The sequence below is a fragment of the Nicotiana sylvestris genome, unplaced genomic scaffold (genome assembly GCF_000393655.2).
Source record: "Nicotiana sylvestris unplaced genomic scaffold, ASM39365v2 Un00130, whole genome shotgun sequence".
NCBI lineage: Eukaryota > Viridiplantae > Streptophyta > Magnoliopsida > Solanales > Solanaceae > Nicotiana > Nicotiana sylvestris.
The window spans coordinates 1-11727 of NW_027184466.1; the positions used below are offsets into that span (position 1 = coordinate 1).

General features: G+C 36.7%; 1 protein-coding gene across 1 annotated transcript; it reads right to left on the reverse strand.

Moving 5' to 3' along the window:
- Nucleotides 1-4579: 4579 nt before the first annotated feature.
- LOC104234231 (5-epi-aristolochene synthase 3-like) lies at nt 4580-7131 on the reverse strand. Its single transcript, XM_070165720.1, has 6 exons — nt 7098-7131; nt 6173-6500; nt 5875-6093; nt 5605-5743; nt 5222-5467; nt 4580-5111 (listed from the first exon to the last, which is right to left on the reverse strand). Exons 1-6 carry the CDS (start codon nt 7129-7131, stop codon nt 4815-4817), a joined length of 1263 nt encoding a protein of 420 aa, XP_070021821.1. The 3' UTR covers nt 4580-4814.
- Between the last annotated feature and the right edge of the window lie 4596 nt (nt 7132-11727).

Sequence of the window (11727 nt, forward strand, 5' to 3'; positions counted from 1 at the left end):
CCCTCAAAGTCATATCACCATCTGCGCTCATAAGAATGCCTAATCCTGGTTCACTTTTCACATATCTTACCAATCTATATGATGCTTGTCACAACTCGAAATTTTCACCTTCGGGACCGTGATGGTACCTAACATTTCACTTGTTAGGCAAGCCAACGTTAGAACAATTTACTTCTTTTAACAGTTTAATTGATAACATTAATAAAGAACTGAAGTACCTGAAATATTCTAAGTGAAATATGCGGAAGCTAAACCAGCCAAACATCTATTACAAATCCCTGAACCTGGTGTCACAAGTGCACGAGCTTCTAGAGTAATACATAAAAGGGCTGAAGTAAATACAAAGTTGTTTGTATAAAAATATACAGCTAAATAGAAAGAGGATGGGGACTCCAGGAGCTGCGGGAACTGAATAGCCATACCTCAAGTCTCCGCAAATATCCAATCCGAGCACGGTAATAACTGTTGTTAGGACCGACTATAAAATCTGCACAATGTGTAGAGTGTAGTATCAGTACAACAAAACCCATATATTAGTAAGTGCCAAACCTAACCTCGACGTAGTAGTGATGAGGCTAACAAGGGTCACCTACACTATAACCTGTACGCAGTATATATAATAATGACAGAATAATAAACCAACGTAGTCCAGAATTACCAATCTCTTACAATTCAAATGCAAATACCGGAAAACCGACACAACTCAAGAAATGGAAACATATATGTTGTTGCGGCGCCCAACCCGATCCCACCAGACAACACAAATCCTCCCTTATTTCACCGAAATAACATCAATAATAGAAAAAATATATGTAAATATATTGTGGCGCGCAACCTGATCCCTCCATATATCAATATCAGTATTATATTCACCCTTATTCTACCATATCAATCCACCCTTATTCCATATGTTGCGGTGTGCAACCCAATCCTACCATATGGTATATATCCACCCTTATTCCACCATATCATTCCACCCTTATTACACATGTTGCGGCGTGCAACCCGATCCCACCAATCAAACACTCAATGTACACAGTCAAGTTAACAATTCAAACCACCAAACCTTTACGATAAATAAATGTCAAACTGAACCGAAATGGAAACCTTGAACAATATAAGAATCTACATAAGTAATACTGCGCAGCGAGACCAATCCAGCAATTTACAATTAAAAACTACAAGCAAGTCAAATTTAACAACTAGCAGGGATTCGTGAAACTATAAAAAAGAGCTAACCTCATGAACAGGAGAAGACATTAATTAACAAGTAGCAGTTAAGCAGGGAAAATATTTAGAGCATTTAACAGTTAAGACAAGGAAGGAAGCAATTAAGTAAAAGCGGAAAATCAGGGAAAACAGATAATTCGGCAGCGTATAAGCACTCGTCACCTCGCATATACGCCGCTCACATGAAATTCACATAGCACATAGTCTGAGGATTTCTAATTCCCTCAAGTCAAGGTTAACCAAGGCACTTACCTCACTCTGCAGTCAATTCAAAGCTCTACCGGGGCCTTTCCCCCTAGAATTCGCCTCCAAACCACTCGTATCTAACCACAATTGACTCAATTGTATCAAATATTGCTAAAGGAATCAATTAGAACGTATAAATTTAGAATTCCCAAATTTCCCCCAAAAAGTTAAAAATCGATCCCGGGACCGCTTGGTCAAAATTCGAGGTTCAGATCAAAATTCATTTACCCATTCATCCCCGAGCATGGTTATGTAATTAGTCTTGAAATCCAACCTCAATTTGAGATCTAAATTCCAATTTCAAAAAAATCTCTAATTCTACCCAAACCCCCAATTTCCACCAGGAAAATCCTAGATTTTAGGTTGAAGATTTGTGAAATGTAATGAAGGATTGAAAGAAAATGAGTTAGAATCACTTACCAATATTTAGGGAAAAAAATGGTCTTGGAAAAATCGCCTCTAGGGTTCTAGGATTTGAAATTTTGATGAATGGGGGAAAAATCTCATCTAACTTAAGTTTTGATCAGTTGCAGGTGTCGCATTTTCGACAATTTGAGAACCCCGCAAATGCGAAAAAGACTTCGCAAATGCGAAGATTGGCTGAACTTGCTGACCTCGCAAATGCGACCCAGTGTTCGCAAATGCAAATTGCAAGGATCGTAAATGCGATCAAAAACTTCGCAAAATGGCCTCTTCGCAAATGCGAAGTCTACATATCTGGTGCATCAATTGCTGGTTTTTCTAAGTTCAAACACTTCGTAGCCTATCCGAAACTCACCTGAGCCCTGGGGACTCCAAACCAAACATGCACACAAGTCCTACAACATCATACGAATTTGCTCCTACGATCAAATCGCCAAAATAACACCTAGAATTACGAATTGAACACCAAATCGAATGAAATTTTCAAGAAAGCTTTAAAACTTCTATTTTCACAACCAGACGTCCGAATCACGTCAAACTAACTCCATTTCTCACCAAATTTCACAGACAAGTCATAAATATTATATTGGACCTGTACTGGACTCCGAAACTAAAATACGGACCCGGTATCTACAAGGCCAAACATCAATCAATACTTAAAAACCATTAAACTTTAAGACTTTTAATTTTCAACAAATATTCATAACTCGAGCTAGGGACCTCCCAATTCGATTTCGGGCATACACTCATGTCTCAAATCATGATACGGATCCTCCAGGACTGTCAAAATACGAATCCAGATCTATTTGCTCAAAACATTGACCGAAGTCAACTCAAATAGATTTTTAATGCAAAATTTTCATATTTTATTAGTTTTTAACGTAAAAGCTTTTCGGAAAAATACCCAGACTGTGCATGCAAATTGAGAAAAACTAAAATGAGGTATTTGAGGCTTCGAAATATAGAATTAGGTTCAAAAACACTAGATGACCTATCAGGTCATCACAATAAAGCGGTTTGCAGTAGGTTTCGCTTTAGCAATCAAAGATGAAAAATGCAGAAGTAATATTTAGGTATGTAAGTATTTTGAAAGATGATGAAGTGATTTCCTGGATGTTGTGGTAGGTATCTTGTTTAAAGTATCTCCACTAGTTATCAGGTTTACGAGGAAGGAAGAAAACGGAAAAAAAATTGAGAAATTTGTCCAAATAAGCATCCACCTCAGCAAGTATATTATTTTTATGTTATTTTCAGTCCAAGTTGGAGGTCTATTAGTGTGAAGGGTAAGAGCGAGCCAAAAAAACTAACGGCAAGGACCTTTTTTATACCAAAAACTAACGGAGGATAAAAGTGATCTATTTCCGATAGTTTAAGTGTATTTTTAGTCTTTTTCCGTATTTTAAATTTTTAAAAGTGCTTAAAATGGCAATTTCCCAAATTTGGTCACAGTTTTGGAGATTGTGATTATAACGGTCTCCGATTGAGCTAAAATTTGGTAGGTTTATCAGAAACAACCCAGTGATCGATACTCACTGTTGTGCGGTGAAAAACGTTAATTTTAGCGTTTTAAGACTGTTTAGATGGGTTTGATCATTTTTTGGAATTATGGAACTTAATCATTAGAAAATATTTCGTAGTTGTGATCAAGTGGTGATTCCAGTTAAACCGTATGGTCTCCACTTTTAATTATAGTGAGATAATAAATTTACATGTTGACTTTAGTCTTCCTCCATATCACATAAATTTAATTTATTATGTACCCAATTGGTAAAGTTACTAGTTATTGATAACCTGTATTGACTCTATCTGAATTTAAAGGTTGAATCAATTTTGTAATTAAAAGGCAATCATGATTAAGTGGTGATAGAAATATATTTCTATGGTCTTCTACTATTAATTTTAAGTGAGTAATAAATTTACCCGTTAACTTTAGGTCTTCCTCCATATCGGATAAATTTATTGTAAGCTAATTGGGTGAAATACTAGTGAGTGATATCATGTACTTACTCTCCATCTGAGTATATATGTTGGATCAATAGAACTAGAGATATTAATTATGTCGTTCACTTGACATAAATTAACGGTATACTCTTCATCTAAGTTGGGTCTGTTTTAATTTATTTTAGTGAATAGTCTGGCATTACATGTGTATGCTGCATGAGTAGTTCTTTTCCCATCAAAATTTTCTATTCAAGTTGCATGAACACATATATGTTTAGTGTGTTTGAAATTTTAGTATTAAATGGTTATATACAATTGACTGAAAATAACAGTATGCTCTCCATCTGAGCTGGTTTTGTTCCTTTTTAGAATGTATAATTCTTGTATTATATAATATATTTTACATGAATAATTCTTTTCCATCGAAATTTGTTATTCAAGATATATATATATATATATATATATATATATATATATATATATATATATATATATATATATATATATTGAATGCAATCTGAATTTTATTATCCAGTGTTTTGACTTATTATGATCTATTTAATATTTTATATCTCAACCCCACAATGACTTTATGCAATTTGTCGTATTATCTGTTAGAATTTTCTTTTAATTTAAAGGATACAATATATGTACCTTTTGTGAGATCAAGTATGATAAAAAGAAATACTAATTAAGGAAGGACGAGCAAAAGGCTCAGATTACTTCATACACTAAAAAATAGGTCACAAGAGACTCCCATAACATGCTTCATATAACAAGATTTCTCCGCAATGCAAGTGAATTCATAACACTTGAAGATTACTTCTTACAAGGAGGTCCTAGTTAGGAAGTCCACTGCACAATCGCAAAACCAGCTTCCTAACAACTTAATTATACAATTTAAAAAAACATATATAACTACTTTCTCAACACAGAAGAATGAAGTTTCTTTAAGATGAGCAACAATTGGCAGCTCAAACTTCGATGGAGTCCACAAGCAGGGCAATAATGTGAGGTTTCAAGACTTTCTCCGGATGAGTATATCCATCTAGATTGTGTATATATGTAACCTCAACAATACGAGCAAGATTTAGAATACGAGATAAAATCTCCGTAGATACAGGAGTGGGCCTAAGAAATCCTTCATTAATATCCTTCCATGCTGCTTCAGCCATTCCTTGAAATTTAGCCATTGCATCTTTTGTTGATATGCCATAATCTCTCATGCAGCACTCAATTCCTGTTGCAATTTGTCCCCTACTTTTCTCAACCTGAAAGGCAGATAGATTAGGGGCCGGGTTAGCTTTTATATTGCCTCAATTGTTGTCGCAACATTTTGTTTGTCTAAATATCATATAATTTCTTGAGATACATTTCATACCTCATACGTGGCTGTATCATCAATAACTCGGCATATTATCACACTAGCTTCAAGAATTTTAGGATTCTTTGACAACCACTCAAAATCCTGCTCCGTAACGGACTTCATGCCCAAATACGATGTTGTCGCGAGGTAGTAATATGTAGTAGTTGCTAGTGCATTGCTTAGGTATTCAGAAACAGGTGGCATATATCCTTCAATAAACCATGTTGACTCGACATTATAATTTCTTACTACTTCTTTCATCTGCGAATACAAAATATATATGTTCAAGTGTTAGAAAATTTGATTGAATTGTATCAAGTTTTTGATCACTAAACGACGTACACAAGGTAAAACAAAGTGAGAAATGAATTAAGGAAAAAAACATAGCACAAACATACCCTTTCTATTGCATGGCAGACAATATGAGATCTTCCAGCACTAGACAATTCCTTTTCATAATCCGTGTAAAGATCTAGAATAGCTTTATAACTGATTTTCATGTAATCAGGAAGCCGATCAATTTCGTTGATATCCCATCTGTAGGATGACAAAATTAAGGTGAACTCATGCATTTTGAAAGAGCACAACTATAATGAGTAGAAGTTCGTCTTATTCTTTTCACAACGACATTCACTATCAAAGAATAAGTGAACTGATGAAGTTCATACCTTTGTATGGCATCTGTGTATGCCTCAAGTTCTTTAACTGTACCATAAGCATCAAAGGTGTCATCGACAATCGAAATCATTGATATGGTCTTAACGAGTATGACGCGAGCTTGAGAGTATTGAGGCTCAAAATAAACTCCTAATGCCCAAAAGTAGCATTCAACCACTCGATCTCTAGCATATGGAAGTGTTGTTACGAAATCCAAATCTTTCCACCACCTGCAACATAATAAATTAACATCAATACTTGAGATATGATCAATCAAAAAAGGGTCCACATCGTTTTTATATATCGTACCTTGATACTTCGGCAAGTTCTTGTTTGTGCAACATTTGGAGCAAGTTGTAATCCAATTTGGCAAATCGAAGTAACACATCATTTTTTGATTGTTCCTTCTCATAGATTGATGAGATGAAAAATCGGGTCTCGACTCTAGGAACGCCCTTGTGCAAACATTGCTCAAGGGCATGTGTCACTTGCTCCCTAAGCGGAGATTTCAAATGTGGAACTGCAGATTCAAGATGGATAGTGGAGAAAGCAAGTGCGTCTTCTAAGATATCGCCAGCATGAGTCCTTACATGTGAAGCTTCATACAAGTTCAATAATCCTAAGACATCACTAGCACCTAATCATTTCCCAGTTGCCTTACTAGACTTTACACTAGCTAGCAGCCTTTTCATTCATTCTTGGCGTCTGGGGTCTATTTAAAGTATATTACTTTATTCTTTTTCGTCAACTGAATATTACTATTATTTAAATAGCCATATTACAAAATAAGGGAGTAGAGTAGAGTAGAGTTGTTTCCTGGAACTATCAAATTCCTATTACTTTATTTATAAAAGCTAATGTCATTGTTGCGCCATAAATTTCAATTATTAATGTAGTATTTATTTTGGTCAGTTTAGAGTTAAATTGACTGGATGGTCTAAAAGTTAATCAAACAGTTTCCACGAACACAACAATTTTTCTGTAAAAATATACTATATAATTACGTAGTCCTTTATAAAATTTAGGTTAGTAATTTTGTAGAAATAGAATTTATTTATCACTTAGATTGTTATGAATGAGCTTTGCCCCAGCTAAACATCTTCCCCACTCAGTAAACACCCCACACCACTCATGGCAACCGGCCGTCCTAACTCACCACCGTCGGAACTTAAAGTGAGTCACCAAACTTTACGTGTGAAACTTAAAACACTATGGCGGCCATCTGAAGACCTACCGCTCATCGATTTGGGCTCAGACTTATTCCTCATTAAGTTTCAAAAAGAGGAAAATATGACTAAACCACTGCATGAAGGATGTATTGGTTTATCTTTAATCACTTCCTCTCTGTTCGCAAATGGGACCCCAAATTCATTGCTTCAAATGCCCAACTAACATACTCCGCTATCTCGATCAAATTGCCTGAATTACCTACTGAATTTTATAATCTTGAAATTCTCCAAAGGGTGGGATCCAAAATCGATACACTACTAAAAGCTGACACTTGTACTTCTGCCATGACAAGGGGTAGATATGCACGCATTTTCATAGAACTTCCATTTGAAAAACCACTTACAACACATGTGTTTATTGGCATGTATCGTCAACAAATACTGTATGAAGGCTTTAACTTGCTATGTACCAAATGCGGAAGGCTAGGCCACACTACTAATCGATGCCCTTTCGTAATCACGCAAAACACAACCAATCCACCCTCAGCACCCAATAATCCAATCAATACCCCATCGTTCACTTCACCTTCCACTCTCCCAATACTTGATTCTTCCCAATCCAAACAAATCGATGGGGATTGGAAAACAGTTCAATTCCCACACAAGTCAAGAATACGAAGTCCTCCTAGAAGATGAGACGCATTATTTTTACCGTGATCTGCTAACAAACCACTTCACAACGAACACTTGCCAAATCAAGCTACAGCGGCGGTTCCTGTGGACCCCACAGATAAATCCTCTACCAGTTCAACCCCTAACCCTAATAAATTACCTACACGAAATGTCTATAATACCCACCCAAATTTTTTTAGCCATTCTACTCTTGGCCTATTACACGATATTGAAGATGAAACCATGCTTGAGTCCAATGTCACAATCATGAGCCCAGTAGTGAATGGGCCAACTCCAAACCGGAACCCAAGCCCAACTCCTATACCACCTATTACCTCCACCCCACTAGAGCTACCCACAGATCCACCAACTAACAGCCAAAAAAAGAACTCTTCTCCTTCCACGTCAAAAGACCAGAAGGTCTACACGAGCCACATGGCAGCTCAATTGACACCTCAGCCTACAGCTGCCATGCAGCACTCCCCTCAATTACACCAATAGCCACCCAATTTCCACAATACCCTAAACATGCAAAGCCTGTAATCACTACCCCTGCGATCTCGATTGAAGATAGCCCATTACAAACCGTATACTCAAACGACGCAGATCAATTGCACCCTACAGCCCAATCAACACCAAAGGCCGACCCTAGCAACCCATCACGTGCCCTCCGCTATTCATTACCACTTACACCATCCCAACCCTTTTTGCATCATTCGCATCCCTTAACCTCTAAAAACTCACACTCTATTGAAACTCCATCATTAACCTCCACTTCTACTTTACCTTCAATAAATACAACTTACTCTTCCTCTTCAAAGCCCACAAATGAACAGATTACCTCTCAACTTCCAATACAGAAGGACCACATCCTTCACCCACGCCAATCTTCAACAACACCCACTAGTCCTAAACTCAATTATCATGCAGCATCCAAACCACCTACAGAAACCCCCACGTTTTGTAGCTCCGCTATTTGTGCCTGAAGATGCCATAAAATCTCATGTTTTGAATTGAGACATAATTGATTTGTTTGCTCTGATATAGTACAGTATTGTCAAAGGTGAAGAGCTCTAAAAAGCACTCTAGGTCAATTGAGGCTTTAAGCGCATAGCGCAATTAAAGCGTGGGCTTTAGTTAAAAAAGGCGCAATGCAAAAAAAATAAAAATATACATGTAATTCAAGAGTAAAGTAACAAATTCTTTTATATTGTTTTCCTCAAAAAACTAATATAGTCTAGCATTGCTCCATTCAAGATAGAACTCGTGGTCTGTAAGGGGCACGTCTTGGTGTCTTGCCTACACTGATGCGCAGCTTAAGTGAAGCGAAGCGCCCTCCCTGAGCTTTATGGCTTAAGTGCGCCTTATATTAGCTTTTGACAACACTGATATAGGATATGGAGGGGAGAATTAGAGTTTAAGTTCCAAAAGGAAAGAAGTGTCAGAAGTATAACCTCCAGTTTAGCACATGTTGATCTCTCAGATATAAGTTGACCTTGAACTGACTGAAGCTCCTGTAATGAAGCAATGAACGTCAAGAATGGATAAGTATCTTGGTGACTGAAGTATCTTGGGATGTATACATCCCTTGGTTTAGGCCTCATAATATATACTTATACCATATGAAATGCAGTAATTTAGGAAAGAAAGCTTAATTTGTAGCACAAAAATTTAAGATAAAGGCACTGGTAGTCATGGCGGATCCAGGATTTTTGAAAGATGGGTGCACTATTACGAAGCGGTGATTCTAGAATATAAATTTTAGGAGTTCAACTTTTAGTTTTACTATAGCACCCAATATACTTTTGGAATTATAAGTTCAATACTAATATTTATATAGTAATTTTCTTACATCTATATTTATATCTGTACTCTATATTCCCCTCCAAAAATGTTGGGATCTATTGAATCCATTGACTATATGCTATTTCATCTATTGCTACTAGTTTTAATATACACATTTCCTTTAGTCATATAAAATTTTACGGTAACAAAAAAATAATAGGAATTTTAATGTGTAAAGTTTAAAAAAAAATCAAAGAAAGAAAGAAAGCAAAAGAAGAAAAACTTAATTAATACGCAAAAAGTGACACCTATCATGTCCATCACTCGTTGGCGCCAAGTTATATAAAAATTCAACAAGATTGACATGAGGTTAGAGAGGTACATCCAATAACCATTGCACGATATGATATTTTGAGCTTGGGGTGCACACACATATATTTAAACATTTTTTAAAAAAATATAACATTACTACATATGATCTAAGTAGGGGAGCATGGGTTCATGTGCCCCATGAAACCCCTCCTAGATACGCCTAGGGGTGGCAAACAGGTGAGTCATGTTAATTTCCACCATTGAAGTATGTAGTATTGAAGCTCAGATCATATCGAAGAGAGAAGAAGAAAGTTCTGGAAGTAATCAAAGCTCAATTGCAGAAAAATGAGAGTGATTACATTAGCTAAATTGCCTAAAACACTACACACATGAACATATATAAACTTAACACCTATTCCACTAACTATGTAAGCTACATCGCACAGTTGTCACCTAACCACTTCTATCACCCTCTAAGCATTCACCTTCACAGTTTTCACCAGCTGTCATTCTAACCATCTCAACACCCCCTTTCAAGCTAGGTGCTGTGAAAATGTTCAAAACACCTAGCTTGTACATCAGGTGGTGATGTTGTACGCTCCCAAATCCTTTGGTCAACAAGTTTGTCGCATGTTCTTCTGTTGGGACGTACACAGGGTGATTAATCCTTCTTGTACCTTTTCCCTTATAAAAAGGCGATCAATCTCTATGTGTTTGGTTCGCTCATGAAACACTGAATACTAGCTATATGCATTGCTGCTTTACTGTTAATGAACAACTGAATTGGGGTAGAAGGTTCAACTCCCAGCTCTTTGAATACTCCCAATAGCCAAATCAATTCAGAGATTGTTAGTGCCATACTCCTATATTTTGATTCTGCTTAACTCCTTGCTACTGTATTCTGCTTCTTTGACTTCCACGAAACTAGACATTCTCCAAACTTCACTAAGTAACCTGTTACTAATTTTCTTGAGTTTGGGCAACTTGCCTAGTCTGCATCAGAGTATGCTCTCAAAGTCATATCACCATCTGCGCTCATAAGAATGCCTAATCCTGGTTCATTTTTCACATATCTTACCAATCTATATGATTCCTATCACGACTCAAAATTCCCACCGTAGGGACCGTGATGATACCTAACATTTCACTTTCTAGGCAAGCCAACGTTAGAACAATTTACATCTTTTAATAGTTTATCTGATAACATTAATTAAGAACTGAAGTAATTGAAATATTCTAAGTGAAATATGCGGAAGCTAAACCACCCAAACATCTATTACAAATCCCTGAACCTAGTGTCACAAGTGCTCAAGCTTCTAGAGCAATACATATAAGGGCCTGAAGTAAATACAAAGTTGTTTGAATAAAAAATATACAGCTAAATAGAAAGAGGATGGGGACTCCAGGAGCTGCGGGAGCTGAACAGCCATACCTCAAGTCTCCGCAAATGTCCAATCTGAGCACGGTAATAACCGCTGTTAGGACCGACTCTAAAATCTGCACAGTGTGCAGAGTGTAGTATCAGTACAACATACCCCATATATTGGTAAGTGCCAAACCTATGCTCGACGTAGTAGTGATGAGGCTAACGCGTGTCACCTATACTATAACCTGTACGCAGTATATACAATAATGACAGAATAATAAAAATATGGAACAGAATCTAACAGTCAACTGAAAATGATAACCACAGCCTCAAGAATAAACCAGCGTAATCTAGAATTACCAATCTCTTACAATTCAAATGAAAATACCGGAAAACTGAAACAGCTCAAGAAATGGAAACATATATGTTGTTGCACACGCAACCCGATCCCACCAGACAGCATAAATCCTCCCTTATTTCACCGAAATAACATTAATAATAGAAAAAATATATGTAAATATATTGTGGCGCGCAACCTGATCCCACCATATATCAATACC